General features: G+C 39.5%; 1 protein-coding gene across 1 annotated transcript in view; it reads right to left on the bottom strand.

The window, feature by feature from the left end:
• Positions 1-27,490, bottom strand: part of LOC124608121 (sodium/calcium exchanger 1-like) — a 226,504-nt gene that overhangs the window by 79,738 nt on the left and 119,276 nt on the right. Inside the window, exon 5 of the mRNA XM_047139961.1 lies at positions 3,595-3,753. Within this exon, the coding sequence (XP_046995917.1) occupies positions 3,595-3,753 (159 nt within the window). The remainder of the gene's footprint in view (positions 1-3,594; positions 3,754-27,490) is intronic.

Raw genomic sequence — 27,490 nt, 5'->3', positions numbered from 1 at the left:
TGCACCCTCTGCAGGGGTCTATCTTGTCAACCCCTTGATGCAGCCCTGAACACATCAGATACAAAGGGCATCATATATGATGGCTGAAGTGTTGATTCTAACTCTCTAGCAGTTGCCTGTTGCTGAGTGAATGTTCTTTGATAAGAGAGTCTTTCAATTCAGGATCCAGGCTGTACTGTTTCCCATAATAGTTTTCACTATTATAAGTGCAAACATTAAGTGCAGTGAACAAACTCTCCTGGAAATTATAAACCTGGATGATGGCAGTGACTGAAGTATTTCCATGGCACTTCATCTGCCGATTTTCTCTGGTAGTATATATTAGTGACACAGAGAGAACATGAAGTACAAGGCTCCAGAAAGTGCAGAATATTTTCATTCATGTTTCCAGTACTTTGAAGCCCTATACAGCCTGGCCTACTGTTGGTATTGTTATCAGTCCTTGCACTGGAGTAAGCAGGTATTAGATGCCAGATCTTTAGCATCTCTAAACATTTTCCTAAGTCTTCATAGTACATAATGTCTTGGGCTTCAGAGAAGTTTTTAAGGTAGGTGCATAACTGATATAAGTTAATGGAACTTGAATCTATCACTAATTTTAGTCATTACTTACAACAAAATATCAGTTGGTGGCTTGTTGCAGTCAGTAGATAAATATCAAATGATAATCCTGCCTCATATTTGCATCTTTATTGAGTATTTCTTTTCTTCCGAAAAAAAGGTAATGGTTTTCTTAAAACATGGTGCCTTCATTAGAGGGAAGTTTTTCTGCGTAGTGGTCATCATATATCACATACTTCTTTTGACAGTCCCCATAGCTTACAAGTTTAGATGTACTGTTCCTTACAGCCTTGGACTTCCACCATGTCTCACCAATCATGAAACATATATTACAAATGTAAGAGGACCTGTTGTTGTTGTTGTGGTCTTCAGTCCTGAGACTGGTTTGATGCAGCTCTCCTATGAAACAAAAAATAATAAATGATCTTTGAGAATTCAGCATTGGAATAAAAGAAGGCTTCAAATGTTCTTGGACAACCTCCATCCATGTATTTTATATGTGAGCTTATGAAGTGTCAACTATGTTTCCTGGAGGATCACACTAAACAAGTTTCCAGACAACTCTATTTCAGTTATTTCCAGTGGGCAATATATCACTTGAGTGAGCAGTTTTGGGAAACATCAGTACCTGTCATTCTTTGAAGAAGACTTGCATGTTACCTTGCCATGTATGGCTGAGCATTGTTCAGTGGAAGGTTGGGATCCTGTGTAGTTCAAAGCACAGGTAATATCTCAGGCTCCAAAACCTCTCTAATGTAGCAGCTGCTGCTTGGATCATCCTCAATAGATAGGAATTGAGATAGGAATTGAGATTAAATATTGCTCGCAATGACATCCCAAACTTTCAAATCTAGTATTTGTCCACCATGCCTCTCAACAATGCAGGTTGCCAGACTGTGTCACCACAGTAGATCAAAACTGTGTGAGGTAGACAAATGGAGTTTTTTTTTAACATTTTTTTAGCATTTTACCTCTTAGAATGCCTGTGATGGTGTACATCACATTATGATGAGTTCATAGTTTGTGGACAATTGATACCAGCACAATGGTGCACATGCCATAAGTCAACACCACCACAGTAAGCAGTGACAATTCTTTGACATAGACAGGATCATACCTGTGCAGAACTCAAATGCCAAGTTGACAGTGTGAGAGTAAACTGAGCAGTCTGTAATGGTTGAGTTAAATGTTGGTGTTCATCTTATGCTTTGGTTACACTGCAAGCTACAATCCCCTGTTATCACTGTTACAGCTCTCTTCTATCCACTATTGCCACATATGCCTAAATATTGTAGCAGCATGCTCTGTACCTGACAAAAGGTCAAGATATTCAAAAACCCATTTTCTGGAGGCTGATTATGCTGCCCTGTTTGAATCTACTCACATGCTGCTATTCTATTCTTTGCTGCTGGCTAGGTATTCTGTTATTTGCATTCATGTTTCCACTTTATGTTATGGTTTACAAAGCTTCATAAACTGAAGATTAATTAATTATAATTTCAAGCCTGTGTGTCTATCAGCTCTGATCCAGTTGTTCCTGTTCTGGCCTTTGTAAGTAGATTCTCCTTGTGTGTTTCAAATATTGTGGGTTTTCAATTTTTCCTTTCAGTTTTAAATGATGTAAGCACTTGAATAAGAAACTGAAACAATTGTCTTGTTGTGTTAAAGAGATTATATTAGCTAAGAACACATGATTTGTTGTTACAAGTGAGAGCATTCTAGTTGAGATATAAAATGTTAGAGCAAAGGAACTGTCATGATTCATGCAAAAAAAACAGGGAGAAAATCAGCAGGTCAATGAGAGTACTCAATGAAAGTACTCAGTGAGAGTACAACTTCAAGAAAGGTAGAAACAAATATCAGATGAAATACAACAATTAAATACTGCACCAGGAATGATGCTGTGAGGAACACACAGGTTGATGACACATCAACAACATTGTACATATATAAGTTACCTGGCAGACTTGTACCCATGGCCACGAAAGCAATTGCTGTAATTGTGTCTGGAATCGTGACTGTACAACCAAAATGTGAAGCTACGTCACCGATTACAGCTGTCAGCACACCTATCCAAAGGATGGAGGTCCAGAAACACACCCACCCGTCATAGACATCTATAGACATCAGAAGAGTCATAATGTTGACCTACAGATGGGCTTACATTACGTCCTAGCATAAGAAACAGTACTTTATTCAATCAAATTGTTGCAATGAAATGAACATGGATTTAATGGTAAGTGACCATCATAGTTTCTGTTGATTGCAAGACATAACACAATCCAAATAATAATAACAAACAGAGAAACAAAACTGAAAACAACACAACAGACTTTGGTAATGCTGCATGATATGTAAATGATGAACGACATCTCTCTGTTTTGGAATGGGAAACTTGACTTGCCAGACATCAAATAAGAACTCCATAATTGATGACACATTTGTTGCTGCAACTGCAAGTTATTGAAAAAAATTGCTGCGTGCTGAGGTGAATGCTGTGAGAGACCCAGGTTATGAAACAAGCAGTCTGTAGAAGTTGCACTCATCGTCAGAAACCTCTTGGAACTGAGTCATGCAGACTGGAAAAAACATTCAATTTCAACTATAAGCTAAAGAAACAAAGAACAAGCATTTGTTATTTACACTATACCAGCTGTCATTCTGATGAGCAACTAGGAAACTTAAAATGTGAAAGTGTGTATTTGTTTCCTGCTTCTGGTTGTATCCTCTAAAACAATTATTTATTTTGTCAAGTAAGTCTCTAGTTTATAAACTAAAAATGCAGTTCAACTAAAGTATAACTATAATAATGTTGTGCGGTTACATTATAAATCACAGTCTATAAGTGCAGTCATAAAAAGATAATTTTTATACTCTTTAGGAATTTTACCTACAAAAATATTTAGGTCTTCCATGCCTTGAGTAAATGCTCATAAATTATATGTATGAAAGGGTATTTGACAAAGTGATTACTATCCGTGGAGGATTAACCAGAAACAGGGCCATCTTCCTGACAGCGTACATTATCCTTACCTGGCACACTTGTACCCAGTGCTACGAAGGCTATTGCTGTTACGGCATCATGCAGCCCAACTGTGCACCCAAAGTGCGATGCCACATCACCAATGATGGCCGTCAGGCATCCGACACCAAATATTGACACAACGAAACACAAATAACCATCTAACAGATCTGAGACAGAGGAAAGAGAGAAGAGATAGAGGCACATAGACACTTTGACACTGATGGTACAGGATGGAAAGAAATAAATGCACAAGCACAGAAGAGCCAAAGTTTGAGCTGACCACACTGATAGCATATAGTGAATTGCTCCAACTTAGTACTTTGTAAAAGCCAAATGATGTTAATTATTATTGAATTTCATACCTGGTATATTTTTGATAATAACTGTAATTAATTTTGAAAGTGCCTTTCCAGCTAATCAGTATGATCAAGGTAAGGCTGAGGAGAGGGAAGGTGAAATGTAAAAGAGGTATGCCATATGCCGTGGTTAACATTTGACAAACCTGACATATCAGAAAACTTTAATTTCAATGTTTCATTCACTGCTCACTTGATTTGATAGTGAACATTAGAGTACGCTGAACAATGCTGTGATTTAAACTATTATTTATTAACCAGTATCTCATGGATATAAGTTAAATTTTTAAGCTACTGCACTATTTGACACTGAATGAAACATTTAATTGGATACACAGATAATTATGAACACTTATTGTTACAGAATTCCTGTCCTGCCTGTTCTGCAAAAAATAAGAACCAGCACAAAAAAAAAAAAAAAAATGTAGTTTCTCATGTTTTAAACAGTCTGCATTCGGCTGAAGAAAATCACAAGTGGCACAAACATGGCTTAAAAAATTTGATCAGACACTGCTGGAAAACAACTCACTTCCATATGTTTATAATAGAAATGATGCCATATTATTCACTTTTTCATACAATTAACATAATATTGGCATAGCTATGCTTGAATTCTACTACTAAACAAAAGAGTGCTCTCAAATGTTAACAGGTGGAAGAATATTTGGTAATGTATACAACTAAAAGTATTGGATCAAACTAATCACAAAACTTAGCTAAGAAGCATGAAAAGTACCATTGTTAATTTTCTTTTATGTGCCCTCTTTTATTATGAATGTGCAGTACCTGTAGGAAGAATATAGTAATTATAATTGAAAATGTAGATATTTCTTAGCTTAAACAGGGACACAAATACACACACAAACACATATATTCTCTCTCTCTCTCTCTCTCTCCCCTTCCCTCCCCCCCCCCTTCCCCCCTACCCTCCTCTATGTCTGTGCTCTAGTATTAGAAAGTAATAAGTACAAGTTAACAAGCGTGTGTCACACAATGACATGTGTGGGGATATACCTAGATATCTGAGCTTGATGTTCTCTCACCCCTGAGGTAATCATGTGTTCTATGGATCATGTGTGAGCTTCAGATGATGCCTACAAGAACAAAAATGTTAAAAGTGTTCCTACCTATATTGGCAGCTGGAAAGAATAATAAAACAATAATAATTATAATGATAATAATAATAACAATAACAATAATAATATTACTAACAAGAAAAACAATAATAATAAAATCTGCTGAAAACGTGTAAAAGGAAGAAAATATTGTTACACTGCTTGCAACTGTGGGATCAACCAACAAAAAATTAACATATATAACAAATATTAACTGCAATTTTAATCTGAAAGTAACTGAGAATTGAATAATATATGGAAAGTTCTTGTTGAGAATTACGAAACATTTAGGAATAAAGGAGATGACACACCACAAGGCAGAAGTGCTGTGTCGTCGATAGATACACAAATGAAAGGTACAGAAATCAGCCAACATTTGGAATGCGCTTCCTTTTTCAAACTTGTAGGAAAACCATGCACACAAATTCATGCACACTCACTCACATGTACATGCCTTTTTGCCTACATTGCTCTCAGTCGACTGCCAGTTCTTTCCTGGCCCACGCTGAGTGTGCTGGGGTGAGGTAGGGGTGTGGGGTCAGGTAGGGTGGGGTGAGGGATAGAGAAAGGCAGGAGGCAGGGAGGGGGTTGGGGGGAAGCATCTAAGGGATTTGGTGGAGGGGGGCAGTGAGGTACCTTAGGTTTAGACCAGGAATGTTACAGGAACAAAGGATGCGCTCCCATCTGCACAGCTCAGGAAGACTAGAGTTGGTGGTGAGGATCCAGATGACATGGCTTATGAAGCAGCCATTCAAATCAGGCAGCAGAACACATGTGAACTGCTAGAAACTTCCCCCAACCTCCTCCCTGGCTCCTGCCTCTCTCCATCCCACACCCAGCTCCACCCCACCGCACACTCTCACCTCACCCCAGTACACTTACTGTGTGCCAAGAAAGAGCTGGCAGTTGACTGAGCACAGTATAGGGAGACAGGCAAGTGCATGTGAGTGTGTGTGTTTCCTACAAGCTTGAAGAAGGAAGTGCATTCCAGAAGCTAGCCAATCCCTGTACCTTTTATTTGTTTACCTATCAGTGGTACAGCACTTTTGCCTTTCAGGAGTCATCTCCTTTATTCCTAAATAATTCATAATGAGAACAGAATAACATTGGGTACTTGTTACTGAACTAATTTCACCAGTTCTTTCTCCTCTTTCTTTCTTCAGCATAAAATAATATCTTCCCAGTGATCTATAATTAATTTAACCTTATAATCCTCAGTTTCTTTGAATATGCAGTCAAGTTAATGTTGTTCACAATTTCAACAGTTTTACTTGTTGCTTTCTGTGGATGTCTTGAGCGCAAATATTAGTTGCTTGCTACTTGCAGTTCAGTAAAATTTATTTATTAAACATACACTGCAATGTCTTTTAAAACAACAGGATTGAAGGAGCAATCCATAATTGCTTTGGAGAAAATTTAATAGCCAAGATTACATGGTATATTTATCATTGATTACCGGTTTCACCAGTTAAGACTGCCATCTTCTGCTCTGTAAAGTGATGCATTTACATATAGTACACGTACAATCATTATTTATATTTACTGTTACAAATGAGGACATGAAAATTCTGCTTTCATAGCTTTAAAAAACTTGTTGTTATATGTCTTGTTCCACTATGACTCTATCTCACATACTACATTAACATTCTAGTGGATATTACGCAGCACATTCCATACCAATTTGTTAAAAATACAAACCAGTTTGCCACAAGTAAAAAAATATGTTTAAAGAGCAGCTTTGGTGGCTAGGGATGTCCACACGTAGCATTCCACTGATGTTTGTTAAATAATGAACAGTGCACATTTCTGCAATTTTTTTTTTTTTTTTTGACAAGTTAAATACATCATGGATCCACATTCTATGAAGTACACACTTCAAATGATTGGCTGTAAGGTGTAGATAAGGCATGCAAGTAATTTCAAACACCAGGTGGCTCTTACATTGGTAGCTATCTCAAAACCAGGTCATACATTTGTTTTCTTTTCATTTAAAATTACAAATATCTTTGAGAGTTCTTCTTTAACATTTGAAAAGTATACTGATTTATATGCAATGAGTTTTATACACTTCATTAAAAAGTTATCATTTATATATGGCTTATAAATACGATATGATTTTTGTATTTGTTGTATTATATTGCCACCCCATGAATAAGTACAGGTGTGGATTTTGGGAATTCTTGTAAATTTCGTGCAGCTATGGATGGGAGGCAGTAGTTAAAGGACCAATTGGTACATTGGATGGCAGTTGCGTGCAATATTGATATTTTGCAAATGAGTTTGTGAAGCAGGTGTACAACACTGCTCGCAGGCTAGAAAGAGGAGCCTGGCGGGCACTGTATACAAATGAGAGGTAATCAGGCCAGCAGAGGGCACCAACATGCTGTGAAGAATCCATACACTGCAGTTACAACAGCGCCTAGTGACCTGTGTGTAGAGGTTGAAGCAGACTGAGGAAAGCGGACGTTATAATTACTAAAGAGGACTCCTGTTGTCCCCTCCAGGGGAACTATGCCAGAGGTGTAGGAAAGAGATGTATCAATAATCAAGCCTGGAGCCTCAAAGCAGGCAGTCATTTCACCATTCTGTGTGTTTCTATAACTGAAGAGAATGACGACTCTTTAAGGTGCAGGCCAACCATGACGACCTTTTGGTTACGGATATCGGCAGCCAACCAGCCTGCTGAAGCTACCTTCAATTTCCATTGCACGGACACATCATAGCTGTGGCAGGCTGCACCACACCTCGGAACTGCTCTGGCATGAGGAGAGAGAGGGCTGCTAGCCCCCATTCTCTGCAGGGCATTGTTTGGCAGACTGCAAGCAGCCATCTGCAGGGTGGGACTGGGGTGTGAATTTGCATCCTCCCAGGTGCAGAGCTCTCTGTGGGCACCGAATGAGCTGCCCTGGGTGGGTGGCCAAAGCTGCCAAGGCTCACTACAATGACAGTGGTTGGCTGCTTCCATTTGGCACTTTACTTGGAGTCCACGAGTAATGCTTGAGGGAACAGTCAGCCATGTTCTGGGCTATCAGGAGCAGCTAACACACATGGTGACCACTTAGCTGTGGTGGGTAAGGATTGATACATCCACAAGGCTGGGCAACTGGACACCAATAAAGCAGATTCCAGCATTCGTGTTAGTGCTAACATGCATGGTATGCAGCACCATCACCGAGTTCAGCAGAAGGCCCACTGCAGAAGGCCTGCTGCGTATCTTTGATGTAATAAAATCAATGACACACTTGCCACAGCCCCTGGAGCTCTCGGGGAGGGGGAGAGCAAGTAGCAACATCAGGAAGTGGTTGTCTTGCTTTCCTAGTCTGTTATGTGAGCTGGGGTACAAGAAGTTTAGAGCTACTTTTGTGAAGCCACTGTAACTCATCAACTTATATTTGTGTAGAGGTAATGATGGATGGGATAATTTAGTGCCAGTGAGATGTTCTTTTTGCAGTTTTCCTGGCCATGAGTTGCTGACTGGCCACGAGTTGCTTGTAACAGAGCTGTAGCAGCAGTTTGTTCTGTATGTAGGTGTACTGGTCATCTGTCTAATAGCTGTACTGAGTGTAGATGGGTGATGATTTACCAGACAAATTAACTTGTGTTTACATTTTTTTGTGTAGCGTTGAATGGAAGTTCGTGTTTTGTCTTGTTCACAAAAAAAGTTGATTGCATAAAGAATATGCAAAATGGTGAAAACATGTGATACTACCTCAGATGAAGTTGCTGCTTTAACTCAGCAAGTGCAAGCATTAACAGAGCAGTTTGCGAGCATGAAGGAGAGAAATTTTGAACTTAATTGTGAGTTAGAGCCTCGTAAAGAGAGTCTTGGTCAGTTGCAATTGGAATCTTGGGAAAGTAAGTCTGGATTCGGGGTGCCTTTTGTTCCATATGACTCAGCACTGATTAATCCCTTCTTGGGCAAGGCAACAGAGGATGTGACAATTTTCATTATGGGTATTAGGGATGCTGCAGAATCACATGAGTGGTCAGAAAAGTAACTCAGCATGTTGCTAATATGTGTTTGGTGGAGGACTCCAGAGCATATGTTGTGTACCATGAGACATTGAATAAAGCATATACATTCCAGGAGTGGGCTGTGGGATTGTACCAGCAGTACAAAAAGTAGAATAGTGCATGATTTTTTCAGGAGAAATTAAGTATGTTGTCGATGCTTTGAAACAAGTTTGTGGAAGCATTCTTGGATAGAATCCATAACCTAAACAGAAAGACATATGTACAAACCCAGAATGCAGAAGCTAATAGGTTGCTGCTACGAGGCAGAAAACAGAATGGTGGATGTTTTTTTGCAATGGTATACGTGCTGAAATGTCATGGAGGGTACAGATGGAGAACACGTAGGACTTAGAGTCAATTCTTATGATTGAAACACTTATAGAGGAGATGGATATGGCCACAAAGCAGAGGGTGTACCATTGCATGTTGACTTCAGAAGTCTACTGTTATGGATGTGGTCATGAGGGGCATGTAAGGAAGCAGTGTAAGCAGCCAGAGTGCTATGCTTGTGGCGTAATGGACCACCGGTCATCTGAATATGGAGGTAAGAAGGGTGAAAAGCAATGACAAGGGAAGCAGCCATTAAAAGCAAATATGATTGCTTCAGCCATTGGAAAGCAGTACCCACATACCATAACATGGAATAAGTAGGTGAACAAATGGAATGTAGCTTTGTGGGCTTAGTGGGTGGCAGGAAACAAAGATTTTTGGGTGACACTGATGTGAAAGTGTCCATTATCAGTCTGGACCTCCTGGGAAAGAGAACACTGGAGCCTCTATGGCATATGATAGGTGGAGTTGGCAATGATAGAGTGGAATAACTGGGTATGGTAGCACTGGTGTTTTCAGATGAGGATCGCAGGGAGGTTTTGTCATGTGTAGGTGAAGGTTATTCAATTATTCTTGGACTAGATATTCTTGACAAACATCATGCTAAGACTGATCTTTTGCAATGCACAGTGAAACTCAGTGGGACTTCGTTTCAACTGGGAGCAACAGTTGCAACTGAGACAATGGTGCAAGGTTCACCTGTCATGGAGGTGAAACTAACTAAAGTACTTATGTTTTCTGTAAAGATCGAGCAGCAGGAGAAAATACCAGCAGGCATAAGAAAGATAGTGTGGGTTTCAGTGGATACCAATTTGCTGAGGGAAACATTACATGTGGTTGAACTGCTCTTAAGCAATGAAAAGTTGGATAGTTTGCATTGTTTCATCTGCAGAAGTTTAGTGCATATGAGTGACATGAATGGGGAACATATGGTTAGTGTGGGAAATTTTGGCAGAGGAGAGGTGACTGTCAAAGGGTGCAATAATAGCCACTCTGGCAGTCTTGGAAGGTGAGTACTTTGATAGATCGAGCCTAGAGGAAAGCCACAAGAAAACCTTCGATATGGAACTGCAATGTGGGAAAGTAGATCATTTGAAAGGGAGTGATTGAATGGCTACAGAGAACTCGTTTTTGAGGTTTAGTGATTTATTTTGTGTGAGCGGAAGATTAGCAGTGACCCTGCTGATGTAACATCACATACTGACAGGGGATAGTGCACCAGTTATAGGAAGCTGTACCATTAGCAAAGCAGCTGCAACTATTGGTAGAAGAATTTATTGAACAACAACTATGGGATAGGATCATAAAATTCATAGGAACGATAGTTCCTGGAATGGAAATATGGTCATTGTGCCAAAAAAGTTGGCCAAAGGGACATGAAAATATAGATTTTGCTGTGACTATAGATATCTAAACTTGCAAACCATTTCAGATGCTCATCCAGTTCCAAACATCAAGGAAAGTTTGGATAATCTGGGTGAGTGTTGGTTCTTTACAGCTATGAACCTCAGGAGCAGATACCATCAATTGGATGTGGTGCCTGAAGATAAATCAAAAACAATGTTTACCATCCTGGCAGGACATTTTAATTACAAACACATGCCATTTGGACTAAAGATCCCACTGGTAACTTTTCAGCAGTTGTTGGATCGGGTACTGAGAAGATTAAAGCCAAAAGCTTGTCTAGTCTACCTTGATGGCGTAATTGTCTATTCAACAGATTTACCAGAGCATGTGAGACATTACATTATTACAGATGAAAGACTTTGCAAAAATAGCCGGACCCCTGAACAAGCTGCTGAAGAAGAGGATGAAACTCCATTGGTCACAGGAATGTCAGGAAGAACTTTAAAAACTGAAAGAAAAATTAGTTTCAGTTTCAGTATTGGTTTTTCTTGATTTTGAGAAAGAGTTTATCCTTTCACATCATGCTTCAAATGAGGTAGTCAGTTGTGTTTTGAGACAGAAGGTAGATGGTCATAAACATTCAGTAACTTATGCTTCAAGGAAGCTAAACAAGGTGAGCTTAACTACTCAACAATGGGGAAAGAGATGTTGGGGGTCATATATGGTATCACATATTTTCGGTGATATCTATATGGTAGGAAGTTTAAGGTTGTGACAGATCATGCCTCATTGAAATGGTTGCATGGTTTGAAAGATCCATCTCATAGATTAACTCAGTGGGCACTTAAGCTTAGTGAATTTGAGTATGGGGTAATCCATAAGCCAGGAAGCTGCAGGGTAGGCACAGACAAGGGATAAGGAGTGCCAGGCATTTAAGTCACAGCCACATTTTACTAGGTACAAGGGTTTGTTGTGTACTATGACAAGTTGTGGACCACATGTGGTGGTTCCAGAGGGTTTTCGGATGGAAGTTTTGCAGCAAGCTCATAACCATAAGTTGTCAGGTCATGATGGGCGACAAGCAACAGACAGACATGTAGTAGAGCACTTTTGGTGGAGGAACAGAAAGCATGACATGAAGCAGTACGTTAAGGACCGTGTGCCATGTGCACTGAGGGCTGACATTACGCATCACAAAGTCCCATAGGAAAGGTTGCCAGAGGCATCCAGTACATTTTCTTTGCTGGCACTGGATGTCCTCTGACCATTTAATAAAACACCTGCAGGAAATAGGTATGTTCTCATGATCATCGATCATTTCTTTTGAGTTCTCGCAGTGGTACCAATGCCAGAACAATGGGCTAGTACTGTAGTACAGGCATTAGTAAACAACTGGATTTAATGAAGCAACTATGTCGCATGTTGCATATAAGGAAGTTATGGACATGTCCATTTCATCTGCAAACCAAAGGGAGGATGGAACACATGCACAAGACAACTGCAAAGATTTTGAGCTATTACATAGTTTCCAGACATGATGATTGGGATGCCTATTTACCTTATGTACTGTGCTCCTATAATTCAAAGGTTCATAATGCAACATCCTTGTTGCCATTTGAGGTGGCGTACAGCAGGAAAATGCCATGTCCTTTTGACAGTTTGGTCCTAAATTAGGACCAGATGGTGAGTTGGTGAGGAAGTTTGGCAGAAGAATTAGGGAAATTTGGAGGAATGTGCAAAAGGCAAACAAGAACACACTGGAATACCAGGGACAACCTGACACATGGGTAAATTGCTGCAATAGTGCTTAGGGCAGTGGGTAATGATCACTAGTCCCTATATGTCAAAAATATGAAATTTTTAACAAAATACCCGGGACCATACCAGGACATGGAGATGACCTCATCTGTCAACATAAGAAATAGTTCCTCACAAAAACATATATTATACACATCAAACCATTTGAAAGAATGCTAAAGGGGATGCCACATTTATTGGCTGCCAATCAGGAGGTGAAAGTTACAAAGGGTACAAAGAAGGAACCAGAAATAGGCATGCAACGTAAGGTGCACGATGTGTCATATAGGTTTAGGTCGCAAAATTAAGTTGTATGATTGTAATTTGTTGGTTTTCTTATTTTGGATTAGTATATTAGGGAGTATGTATTTTCTCTTTTTTGCCTTAGGGATATTTGTTGCTTTTCTTTTTGTATGGAGTCATTAATTTTTCATTTTGTTATTATCGATATTGTTTTTTTGTGGATTATGCATTATCAAAAAGAGGGAGGGATGACAGGGTAATTTGTGATCCGTCTGGGTGGCCAACTATGGACTGATATGAAGTGAGTTTGTTTCTAGGGTTAGTAAATGAGACAAGTTGTGGGAAGGAGCTTCTGCCAGCCCGAACTTACTTCTAGAGGGTGGGTACACATTGGTTATACTCTGTATTGACACTGATAAATGTATGGTTGAAATGATACGCTGTAGACAAATCGGTAAGGTCGAAAAACCACGAGCTCTGGGAAAGAGAAATCATCATTAATGGCATGACTTGTGAGGCCATTGGGACAACACAGGAAGGGATCTTAGGTGCCAGCAGGGATGGCTGGATGGATACAGGGATGGCCAGGGAGGAGGTGGCAGCTGATGTGGAAGTGGCAACTGCAGGGAACAGTATTGAGAGGGCCGGCCATGATAGGGCCAGCTACAACCACAAAGAAGGCTGCATTGTCAGCTTCAGAGGCAGCCAGGACAGCATTGTGAGGGCTGGATACAATAGGGCCAGTGACAGTCGTAAAGGATGCCACATGGATAGCCATGGAAGTGGCTGGGGCACTTAAAACTGGTAGGCAGGGATAGAACCAGGCAATGGCAAGGGGATTGGCTGATGATGAAATGAGTGGTATCCTCCAATGGTGTCACATGTTAGGGCTGGGCTGGTACTATACGATAAATGGAGAGCCGCACAGCACAACAACATTGCAACAATTTCATGGCAGGTGGCCCAGCTTGTCAGACACAAAAACTTTTGGATGCCCTGCCCAAATGCTGTAGACAAAACTGGGGAACCTTAGTGAGCCAAATGGTGCTCTGCAACAGAACCTGAGTTGCCCAACCCATGGACTGGTGGGCTAGAGATGACGAAAACTCCGTTGAGTGAGAACACACAGCAAGAGAACAAGAGTGTAAATGCACACAGAAACATGACAGATATGCAGACCAACAACAGTAAGTAAGGGGATTGTACATTAGAACAACACATGAACAGACCATTGAACTACACAGAAGTGTGAACATTCACTAGAATATGTACCTGCTGAGAAATATGAAAATGAATTGTAAAGAGACACCTACCAGAACTGAGACAAGCAAACAACTGAACATATCCACAGAAAGCAAGAATTGAGCAGTCCACATCCAGTAAATGAGTAAACACACTCACACTGTGGCAAGGCATGAACACAGCTGGTCTGTTATATAATTGGACACAGTTGTAGAATTCAAATGTAGATTGGCACAACACAAGAAGCACAAGGATGCTGCCCCATTGAAATGACTACCACACAAGCAAAATCAAAGTGGTTGAAAAACACATGAGCAACTGAGAAGTAAGAAATGGGCTCTAGCAAAATGAATGAAGAGACATCAAGAATCACTGAAACATACATAAAGATGCAACCTCATTGTCCTTGTCCTGATCAGGCATTGCCATTCGTGGGAAGAGGTCCAGCCACGGCTGCATCATCTGGGCAGAATGCAACACAGGTTAGCAGCAGCAAGCTTGGCATGGCAGAGGGGAGGTGGCTGACTGGTGCGCAAGACCAGTGACTGACACTGCAGGTAGTGAACAGTGAGCTGGCAGTGGAGTGCATGAATCTTGAGCAAGCACTGCAAAGAGAAACTGCAAGATGTATGGATATGACATCATTATCCTTGTTGCCAACTATGGAATATGGCAGATGAAGGAAGAACACTGTGACACAAAACCATTATCCTCAATGCTACAAATGAAGAGCATTCTAACACGAAACCAATATCCTCCTCGCCAGGTATAACAGCCCTTGGCCAAGTGGTGTGCCAATGATGTGACTGATATGGACGCAATGGAGTAACACTGTTTGTTTATTGATTATGAACTAACTCAGTACAGCTTTAGATGATGAAGATCCAAATGTGAGTACTACTGAAATGTCTTTTGTAACAATGTGCAGTGGAGGCCACTATTATGAAGCCCACAATTTTCGGCAGTGGCAATGAGCTGAAGGAGTGAGCCTTCCGGAGTAGCTGTCACATGGCAGCAGCTTTGATTATGGTGAAGGCACAGGTCCAGTGTAGTGGGGCCTTCCAGCGTGACTGATGTATATGTATAGCCAGTGGCTGTGATCCTGGAAAACGCATGGAATGCCACGTCCAATAGGTAGTGCAGCAGCAGGCTTTGTGGTCCAAAGTGTAGGCTCAAAGGCAGCTGCCAGCTGGTCTGGAACCCAGAGCTGAACTGACCACTGAGAGGCTGAGTAGTGACCTAAGTACCCATCAGTGGAGGAATAAAGGCACTCTGTCATCTGGACAGTGTGCCTGTCACATGCGCAGACCTGAATAGGTGCCTGTGACTGCTGTTTACTGCGATGTGCGTGCCATGTATTGGCGTGGCTTGCAATGCCAAAAGCTGTGGTAGCTGCAGGAGACTTGGCAGTAGACAGCTCAGTGACTCTTCTGTTGTGAAACAGCTTTCAGGGGCTGTATGTGGCCCATGAAGCATATCCAAGACCTTGGTAGCCAAATATACAGGGGCCCAGCCGTGCATAATACAAATATGAGGTGTGATCAAAAAGTACAGTGAATGAATTTTTTTAGCGGCAACTGGTGATGCTCCAACCATTTGACGTAATTTGTCCAATAGCCTGATCTGTTGAGACAGGCAGTGTCCAGCTGGAACACATACTGACTTGTCAGTCAGCATCCAGAGATGCTAAAGTGATGTTGTGTTCACCATGTCTGTCATGCATTATGGATTTCAGATGTTAAGTTCTGTTTCAAGTTGCAAAAAAGTGCCAAAGAAACTCATGAAATGTTGAATTTTGTGTATGGCAATGGTCTGAGCAATTTAAAAGCAAAGCAAAGTGGGACATCCATTAACCTAAAAGACAGAGGAAAACATGCAAAAAGTAGCACAAGTTCTTTGTTTAAAAAGATGAATAACTATACCAAAAAACTTGTACAGGTCCATGAAAGGAATTTTACCCAACAATTTGCAAATGAGATGAGTGGGTGAAAAATTTGTTTCCAGAATTTTGAATGGTGAATGGAAGCAAAATCATCTGTCAGTTTGCATGGAGCTGAAGGATCATCTTCACTCAGATCCAGACGTAGGGTTCAAAATTTTAACTGGAGATGAAAATTGGGTCTGTAGATATGATTTTGGGATGAAAATGTTGAGCTCCCAATTGAAAATCAATGAATCTGTTTGCCCTTCAAAAGCGTGTCAGTCAAAATCAAATATCAATCATGCTCATTGTTTTCTTATACTGAGGGCTTAGTATGATCAGAGTTCATTCCATGAGCATCTAACTGTAAACCCAAGTTTTACAAGGTAACAGTGTAATGTTTGCAAAAAATGTATGAAGAAAGATACCAGAAAAATGTGCAAATGGCTTCCTTCTTCATCATGACAATGCACTGTATCACACCTTGCTTTTGATCCAAAAGTTTTTGTCCAGAAAAAGTGTTCCTCTCTGTCCACATCTGCCTTACTCATTAGATTTAGCACTATGTGACTTCTGGCTCTTAATCATGATTAAAGGAAAACATTTTGATACCATTCCTGATATTGAGAGGGCCACAACAGAGTTTCCAGTCATGGATGCAATATTGAGATAGTGCATTGCCAGCCAAGAACAGTACTTTGATGGAGATTAAATCAAATTCCATATAAGCTTATTACTTGCTTCTAATAAAATTATTCACAGTATTTTTTTATCATACCTCAATTACACAATGATCCATTCAAAACTGAGCTCATGATACATGCAAAAGTTTTATGTGTGATGTGACTGAATATTGTTGGTTGGAGTATGGGGTTGTGCAATGAGACATACACAATTTGAGTGCAGCAGATTAGGCGTAACAAGTGTCAAGTTGGGTATCAGTGTTGTGTGCATTTCACTTGTTATTAGAACAGGAAAAGTTGGTGCTGGGGGAGGGGGGCAATTGAGTGGGGGTGGGGGCAGGAAATCAGGTTATTATTACAGCTAAATAGGTAGCTATGGTGTGAGAATGGTAAGTTCTCATGATTGGCGTTAGGCACGAACATAGTAATGGCTTCTCCTACTGAACACTGAGCAGGGCAAAAAATTGACAGTAACTAGTTTGTGTATGAATGTAATTACCAGCACCAATTAAGCAATAATAAAACAAAGGAAATCTAAGCAGGTATTTGTGGGATAAAGCACTAATTGATTAGACAAAAGCTTTTGGAGTTCTTCCTGTTTTAAAATACATAATTAGGTAATTTACAAGAACATTAATATCTGCCAAACAAAAACTGATGCAGTAACCTGTGATTATGCATCTCAAGAGCTACTGATTAGTGTAGAGATATAAGTGACACACTAACTTAATTAGGCATCAGATATGTTGCAACTATATTGAATTTTAGTTACTTTAGTTCACAAGTAATTAAGAACAGAGACAAAAACACATGACAGTATGTAGCAGGATGGGTGTCTACAGAAGATTTTGCACAATGGCACAAAAATTCTAAAATTGCCATTTTTTTATATAAGTGATTTGATGTGTTTGAGTGTGTGTCATGCCCCAACAACTAAATTCACAAGAACTGCAAAAAATATGTTATATATAAAATTTAATAATGATCCAACATCTTTTTAAGATAGATTAATTTGATATTCAGAAAGATAAGCTTATTTTGCTACTTTATGCAAGGTACATTGTTTTTATATTATTATGTGACTATGGGTGTCACCTTTTTGAATTAACAATCTAATATGGCAGCCTTACATGATTACAGCAAGCATACTCAATGAATTAGTAAAGAGAAAACATTGAAAAAAAAATATTTTTATTGGTACATCAATGATGATGGGTTGATGTTGAAAATTAAAAACCTGAAATGGAAAAAAGTCTAATCAATTGCTGAAACACTGTTAGATATTAACAAAAATAACCCTCAGAAAATGTCACTCCGGGTGGTGAAATAGATAATCTTAAAAAACCTGAATTCCATCTTTTGCCTGACTTCAGCTACCAGAGACTGTGGTAATGTGTAATGTGTGTGTGTGTGTGTGTGTGTGTGTGTGTGTGTGTGTGTGTGTGTTTTGTCTATCTCTGTCAAAGGCCTTGATGGCCAAAAGCTCACTTTGTGACAGTCTTTTTGTCATGCCTATCCGCAACTCAGCATCTCTGCTATATGGTGAGTAGCAATTATCCTTTTCATATTATTGTTACCTTCCATCCTGGTTTTTCCATTTTTTGAATTCCATCTTTGATACTTTTACCTTCTTTCAAAATTTAAAATTTGATTATAGTGATTGACTCCAACATTATTCTCATGTCTTCTATTTCTTCATGCTGACTGACTTAACAAAAGCTAACCAAATGTGTTTTGATAGCTATTTTCTTTTTCTTTTATTGTTTGGGGCAAGTTTGATCCAGGATCAGCATTCATCAAGACAGATGAGGAAAACCTTCCTAAATAATCCCTAATTGGTCAGTAGAACCAGCTTAATAGCCTAGGCCTCAACCATGGTGGTTCTCATCTCCCAATTTGGTATGTTATTTTGAAGCCTTGTGAAGTGCACTGCAGAATCCAAAAATATATATATGCATGTTGCATTGTTTTGCATCTCATAGAATTAAAGAACGTTCCAACTCTTTCACAGGTCATCTAGCCGACCTTAAAGTTTCACACTTGTTTTCTCCATTCTTGTGCAGAAAATGGCATTTTTTTTATTTTTAACGGATTTGTTCGGGCCCTTATGCGAAGCATACATGAATACACCACAGTGTAGCATGTCAGTGTCTTTCAGAGTCTACTAGAAACACTTTCCATGAATGTGGCCGCAGCATGCCCTGACACGTCATCTTTGTTGACAGACAAATAGTAGACTGTAGTTGTGATTAAGTTGTGCAGCAAGGGAAGGGTAACTAGGGCCATATTTACTTTTTGATGGTTGATGAATTGTCTCTTTCGGTTATGTAGGCTCCCTAAATCCACAGTGTTTCCCAATGCATTCATTGATGCTAAAAGCTTTAGTCAAGTCACAAACAATAATTTCTATAAATGCATGAAAATTCTGTAGTTAATAAAAATCTGTACATCCAGGCTGCTGCTTCCCCTCCCCCTTACAGCTTTACATTTGTAAATTTATATGTATTTGATGTAATTACTCACTTTGGAATCTTTCTGGTGCTTGTTATTTTAATTAAGGGCAAATGCTACATGTTGATAAAGTCCGACCACACCAGAAAAAAGTTAATGAAAAATCCTTTCAGAACATCACAATTCCATGGCAGTCTATAAGTTTACAATTTACAAAGTCTGCAGTTTAATATAAGTTCCTGTATCATACAAAATATCACTTATAACTAAGAATTTACTAGACTGCCTAATATAATATATATGTTTTGATACCATTTTGAGTGATCCATCAGCATGCTCATTTTGGTGTATTTAGGTTAAATGTAGTTTATATAATTTAAATGTTGTAATGGAAATTGTTTATTTATTTAGTGAGTTATGATGGAATATGTAATGATTATGTGAACAGAGCCAAGATGGAGTGATTCTGCAGGTGTAAAGGAGAGAAAGATGTGCAAGTATGGACAGCAATAAAGCCACATACATTACTAGGACTTAATGGTGATTTCAGGTTGCGACACATAAAGACTGAAATTTCCATATGGTGTAACTTCTACACTCAGGAAACGTTTGAATGCTACTCCAGGACTTATAAAATTTCGTGGGAGTTGCAGTTTGTACACTTAGAATTTGCAGTAGTATGGGCCCCTTGAATAAAATTTGAATTAGTGCTGAGTCTTCCACATTCTTTTCTGTGATGTTCTGGACTCTGGATTAAGTGAATCTGCTTTAGACATAGACATAATTTAATGATTCATTTTTGGCATTACTAGCACCTAACAAAGTGAAATTTTGTTCAGTTGTTAACTTGGAAATTGAATTATTATTCTGTGTTTGGACATAATACTGAAGCACTTACATTCAACTGAACTTATAAATATTAGTCACTGTGGCAAGAATTAAGTACTTGCCAGTAGCAGTTTATGGTCTTGTATAACAAATAAGCTATTTTATGAAGATTAATTAAATGTGTTTGTCTCAAATTAGTTCAATAATGATTGTATGTTTCTATAATTTTCATTACAACTTACATAACTGCACATAATCAATTTCAGGAGCATACTACGACAGTGTAAGGTCACTTCTTGACAGCCAGTGAGCCACAACTAGTCACAGTGACTGTGCATTTTTCCATCATCTCTTGGCAAGTTGCCTGGCAGTTGATTTTATTAGTGGCTTTGGTGACATAATAAATTATATTATGGATCAGTGCATTGAAGTAGGATAACTGGGCCACTGAAAGTCAATCCAGGTTCACATGTAGCACAATAAGTCACCCCTGGAAGGTAGCAAATATTTCAAATCATTGCAGATGTCTGATATGGATTAACATCAGTTTGAGCAATAGTTACAACTCTTCAGCAAGCTTTTTAGCTTTCACTAAAGAAAATATGTAATTCTGCCGATAGTCATGAATTTTCAGCAGGTTTATTATTTGTCACTGGAGCAAAGTGTTGTTGGTGGATGTCTGCTCAGCAAGTTGAATTAGTCATTGCAACATTAGAACCATGTAGTTTGGACTGTTGTGTAACACCAGAACAGTACCTGATCACTACCCTGTGCTACATAACAAGGGGCTTTTCATGCACTCTCATGGAAAGACAGTTTTTTTCTATAATTGACTTTTTTCATGCTTTTTATCATATATCCATTTCACCAGAAGATAGACTACGCATCATTATTTGCACTCCATTATGACCCTATGAAGTTCTTCAAATGTATAATGATGCCCAGACTTTCCTGTGCTTCAAGGATGAGGCAGACAGTAACTTGGGGTTCTGTTATGACTATCCTGATTACCTGCTTAGGGGCAGTCATAAAGTTTTAATTGCCACATAAAAAAATAGTTACGTAATTTAGTTGTGTGTGTTTATAGGTAACATATGCCACATACGCCAAAGTACTGTAGCACACCATTACAGAAACCAAAACAAAATTAAACAGCTCTTTGATAAAGTGGAATACCACGTGTTAATTAGTTTTCTGCATCTGAAGATTAACAATAGAGCAACAATACATGCTGAGTTGGTGGGAGTTAACCAAGCAGATCATGTATTAGTAAAAGCACAATATGCCCCATTAGTCAAATGTACAGAGCTGCAGGGGACCAGACTGCTATGTGGCATAATCAGAAGTGAGAGAGAGGTAATACATAAAACTGGAATGTAAAAAAATGCAAACTGAAATGCAGAAAAACTGAATAAACTCAAAACTGTAAAAAAAAGAAAAAAAATTAAAGGTGTTAACCAAGATAGTTGGAACAGGATGCAAATAGTGTTGAAAGAGGTAGCATAAGAAATAGTTGGGACAAGAAGGAAGCAAAGAAATGAATGGTTTGATAATAGCAGTAGTACATAAAAAGGTAGCAAGACTGAGAATGCTACACAAAAAAGCAAGAAGAAATATAAGGTGTATAAAAAATTAAGGTTCAGTGCTTACTGGATGTGTAAGTTTGAATGACTGAAAGCAAAACTCAAGAGACAGAATGAAACAAGAAAATGTTATCAGGCAATAGTACAGATAGTGTTGAGGATCAGTGGACAAAGTTCGAAACCATCGTACAATATGCGTTAGATGAGTATGTGGCAAGCAAGATCATAAGAGATGGAAAAGAGCCACCATATTACAAAAACCAAGTTAGAAAACTGCTGCGGAAGCAAAGGGAACTTCACAGCAAACATAAACATAGCCAAAGCCTTGCAGACAAACAAAAATTACGCGAAGCGAAATTTAGTGTGAGGAGGGCTATGCGAGAGGCGTTCAATGAATTCGAAAGTAAAGTTCTATGTACTGACTTGGCAGAAAATCCTAAGAAATTTTGGTCTTATTTCAAAATGGTAGATGGATCAAAACAAAATGTCCGGACACTCTGTGACCAAAATGGTACTGAAATAGAGGATGACAGACTAAAGGCCAAAATACTAAATGTCTTTTTCCAAAGCTGTTTTACAGAGGAAGACTGCACTGTAGTTCCTTCTCTAGATTGTCGCACAGATGACAAAATGGTAGATATAAAAATAGACAACAGAGGGATAGAGAAACAATTAAAATCACTCAAAAGAGGAAAGGCCGCTGGACCTGATGGGATACCGGTTCGATTTTACACAGGGTACGCGAAGGAACTTGCCCCCCTTCTTGCAGCGGTGTACCATAGGTCTCTAGAAGAGCATAGCAATCCAAAGGATTGGAAAAGGGCACAGGTCATCCCCATTTTCAAGAAGGGACGTCGAACAGATGTGCAGAACTATAGACCTATATCTCTAACGTTGATCAGTTGTAGAATTTTGGAACACGTAATGTGTTTGAGTATAATGACTTTTCTGGAGACTAGAAATCTACTCTGTAGGAATCAGCACGGGTTTTGAAAAAGACGGTCGTGTGAAACCCAGCTCGCGCTATTCGTCCACGAGACTCATAGGGCCATACACACGGGTTCACAGGTAGATGCCGTGTTTCTTGAATTCCGCAAGGCGTTCGATACAGTTCCCCACAGTCATTTAATGAACAAAGTAAGAGCATATGGACTATCAGACCAATTGTGTGATTGGATTGAAGAGTTCCTTGATAACAGAACGCAGCATGTCATTCTCAATGGAGAGAAGTCTTCCGAAGTAAGATTGATTTCAGGTGTGCCGCAGGGGAGTGTCATAGGACCGTTGCTATTCACAATATACATAAATGACCTCGTGGATGACATCGGAAGTTCACTGAGGCTTTTTGCAGATGATGCTGTGGTGTATCGAGAGATTGTAACAATGGAAAATTGTACTGAAATGCAGGAGGATCTGCAGCGAATTGACGCATGGTGCTGGGAATGGCAATTGAATCTCAATGTAGACAAGTGTAATGTGCTGCGAATACATAGAAAGATAGATCCTTTATCATTTAGCTACAATATAGCAGGTCAGCAACTGGAAGCAGTTAATTCCATAAATTATCTGGGAGTACGCATTAGGAGTGATTTAAAATGGAATGATAATATAAAGTTGATCGCTGGTAAAGCAGATGCCAGACTGAGATGCATTGGAAGAATCCTAAGGAAATGCAATCCGAAAACAAAGGAAGTAGGTTACAGTATGCTTGTTCGCCCACTGCTTGAATACTGCTCAGCAGTGTGAGATCCGTACCAGATAGGGTTGATAGAAGAGATAGAGAAGATCCAACGGAGAGCAGCGCACTTCGTTACAGGATCATTTAGTAATCGCGAAAGTGTTACAGAGATGATAGATAAACTCCAGTGGAAGCCTCTGCAGGAGAGATGCTCAGTAGCTCGGTACGGGTTTTGAGAACATACCTTCGCCGAGGAGTCAAACAGTATATTGCTCCCTCCTATGTATATCTTTTGAAGAGACCATGAGGATAAAATCAGAGAGATTAGTGCCCACACAGAAGCATACTGACAATCCTTCTTTCCACGAACAATATGAGACTGGAATAGAAGGGAGAACCGATAGAGGTACTAAAGGTACCCTCCACCACACGCCGTCAGGTGGCTTGCAGAGTATGGATGTAGATGCAGCAAAATCAAACAATGGAAGCTCTAGGTTGGAATACCAACAAAGTATGGAAAAGATAGATTGCTCATTGCCCTATAGATGTAACATTAAGTTGCAAACAGACCAAACTAAAAGACACTTACACATTAACTTTCGGCCACAGTCTTCATCCAAAAAAGAAAGACACACACATAACATTTATTCACACAAGCAAGCACACCTCTCATACACATGAGCACCAGCTCTGGCATCTCAGACCAGAATACAACTGTCACATGAAATGGAAGCAATAACCTGGAGAATGTGGGGAAGAGAGGAGCACTGTCTGCCAGAATGTGCAGGGACTAGTCTGTCAACAGGCACAGCAGCGGGAGGCTATGGGGCAGGGAGGTGGGGAAAGCAGAGTGAAAATGGTGTGGAGTGCGAAAAAATGGGTGGATGTGTTGGCGGAGTGCAGCACACAAAAAAGATGGGAGATAAGACTATGACGACAGTATATTACTTTATGTTGAGGCTGGGGGAATTTTAGGACCAGAGAATGTGTTGTAAGGATAACTCCCATCTGTGCAGTTCAGATAAGCTGGTGGTGGAGGGGAGGATTCAGTGGCTTGGGTAGTGAAGCAACCAGTGAAGTCTAGCACACTATGTTCAGCTGCATGTTGTGCCACAGGGTGGCCTACTTTGCTTTTGGCCACAGTTTGGTGATGGCTGCTCATCACAGTGGACAAAAAAAGCTGTGCAATGATTGCAACAGTGCTGGTATACGATATGGTTGCTTTCACAGGTGGCCTGACCTCTGAAGGGATAGGATAAGCCAGTGACAGGGTTGGAATAAGAAGTAGTGTGTGGATGGATTGGGCAGTTCTTGCACCTCGGTCTTGCACAGGGATATTATCCTTGTGACAAGGGACTGGGATTGGAAGTGGATTAGGGATGGACTAGGAAGTTGTGGAGGTTGGGTGGGCAATGGAACACCACTTTATGAGGGGCAGGTAGGATCTTAGGATCTCAGGCAGAATGTCTTTCATTTCAGGGCAGGATGATAGGTATGTGGTTTAGTTGTTTCGGTCTGGGAGGAGGGTTATTTGGGATGAAGGGGACACTCCTATGTAGCTAGTTCTTGGGGAAGTTGGGAGAATTGGCGGTGTGAGGGGAAATGGCACAGGAAACCTGTTTGGTCTGGGGTACAGTGCCTCACTGTGAAGGCCTTGGTGAGACCCACAGCATACAGGGCAAGGAAGTTCTTGCCACTGTAGATATGCCATCCCCAGGTGGCCAGGCTTTATGGTAGGGATTTTTTAGTGTGAAAAGGATGACAGCTGTTGAATGCAGGTACTGTTAGTGGTTGGTCAGTTTAATGTGGACAGGGGTGTGAATGGGGCCATCAGAGATGAGGAGGTCAACGTCCAGGAGAAGAGGACCACGTGAAGTGGATGGGTGAGAAGGTGTTGAGGTTGTGACGAAATAAAGGTAGGGTGTCTTGGTCCTGAGTCAGATCATGAAGATATCTCCAATAAACCTCAACCATATGGAGGCCCATAAAAAGGTTGACGTAGGAGGCCACCATGCAAGAGCCCTTGGCTGTGCCACAGATTTGTTTGTATACCTTCCCTTCAAAGGAGAAGTGGTAGGAAATGATGAGATGATCAGGGATGAGAAAAAAATGTTGCTGAGAATGGCAGAAAGTTTGAAGATTTGTGCAAATCCAGTTCAGACTAGGTATCAATAGATCCACAAGAACAAGAGGAGAATATAGAGACAAGAGAAGATGAAAGGGAAGAAGCAGAAAGACCAACAATACAAGTGTGGGACATTTCCTGAGTGGTTGAAATGTGCTGAAGTCAAGCCTTTGCATAAGAAAGGAGATAAAGAAATACCATTAAATTCCCATCCAGTTTCAGTTTTGCCTAAATTCTCAAAAAATTTTAGAAAATCTTCTTAACCATCTGACCACAAATAAAATACTAGGCAAGTCATAATTCGGATTCCAAACAGGTTCCAATGCTGCGAAGGCTATCTACACATACAGTGAGAACATACTTAAGTCATTAGAGAATAAATTACAGGCTACTGGTATATTCTGTGATCTGTCAAAGACATTTCTCTGTGTAAAGCAAAATATCCTTTTAAGTAAGTTAGAATATTACAGTGTAATAGGAAATGCCGCAAAACGTTTCAAATCCTACATCTATGATAGAAAAAAAGGGTGCCAGTAGGAAAGAGACATATATTAAGCTATCAGCCATCATTCAACTGGGAACCAATATAATGTGGTGTCCCCCAGGGCTCCATCTTAGGGCCCCTTACATTTTCGTGTGTGTGTGTGTGTGTGTGTGTGTGTGTGTGTGTGTGTGTGTGTGTGTGTGTGTGTGTGTATCAATGACCTTTCATCAATAACATTACCAAAAGCTAAGTTGTTTTGTTTTGAGGATGATACAAACATTGCAGTTAACAGTAAATGAAGTATAGCTTTAGAAAGGTCGTCTAATGAAATTTTCATGGACATTAATAAATGGTTCCTAGCAAATTCTCTGTCACTAAATATTGAAGAAACATGCTATTTTTGTAAAAGGTTTCCTGCCAGTAAATGCCTAAAATATGATAACAAGCACATAGAAGAAATTGACAGCGTTAAATTCTTGGGATAATAAACTTAACAGGGAGGAGCATACCACAAAACTGCTAAAGCACCAAAATAAATGTCTATTTGCTATATGAATGTTGTCAGACATAGATGATATAAAAATAATACTGTGCATATTTTCATATGTCATAATGTCATACAGGATTGTTTTCTGGAGTAAATCATCAAGCCAAGCTAAAGTTTTCTGAGCCCAAAAATGTGCAATATGAGTTATAAGTTATATGAATTCCAGAACGTCCTGCAGAAGGCTGTTTAAGGAATGGAGGATACCAACTACTGCTTCCCAACACATTTATTCTGTAATGCATTTTGTCATTAAAAATATACCTCTTTTTCAAATCAACAGCTCAGTTTGTGGAACACATTTGCAGAATAAATACTAAAAATAATAACACAAAGTTTTAAACCCATTTACTTTGTTTCAGGAAGATGTCCACTATTCAGTAATACACATTTTCAATAACATGCCAGCAGCAATAAAAAATTTAACAAATAATAGGGTTTAGTTTGAGAATAGTGTAAAGGATTTATTGGTGGCCAACATCTTCAACTCCACTAATGATTTTCTTAGCAGAACTGAGTGATGAGTGTATGTTACTAATAACATCACATAATGTGAATGCTGCATACAATCTGACTTCTGTACAAATCCTGTGCAGTAATGTGATCACTGTAAATAAGTTCTGTATAATATTTTTTATTTTATTTTTTTATTTGATGGTGCATAGCTACAATAGCATAAGAAGTATCATATGCACCTAAGTGTATTGAACATTCAATATTTTTACCAATTTCACATCCACAAGGGCATTTTCATTTGGGATCTGTGGAAAGCACATTAGCATATCTGTTCTTATTTTGTAAATATTTGTTATATATTCTTGTTTTCTGACAAGTTCCGCTGCCAGACAACCTCCTCACTATACATAAACCGAACTGAAAAGTACATCTAATCTTACAAAATGAAAAATAACTATGTGTCTGGTGAACTTGACATACCATCAGAACTTGTACACTTTAGTGGTCAGCCTCTAATACATGAAATATATGCACTAATAAATACATATGGGAAAGTGAAAGCATGGCAGATGACTAGAAAACTGGTAGAATATGCTCTATATATAAAATATTTTCAGGATGACAGGATAAAAAAGTGCACCTAAAATATCCTCAGAGAAAACCAATGTGGTCTCTGGCCAGAGAGAGGCACTGTTAACCAAATGTTA

This window comes from Schistocerca americana, chromosome 1, assembly GCF_021461395.2.
Source record: "Schistocerca americana isolate TAMUIC-IGC-003095 chromosome 1, iqSchAmer2.1, whole genome shotgun sequence".
NCBI lineage: Eukaryota > Metazoa > Arthropoda > Insecta > Orthoptera > Acrididae > Schistocerca > Schistocerca americana.
Note: the sequence above shows the minus strand (reverse complement) of the source record. Positions and strands in the feature narration are given on the sequence as shown.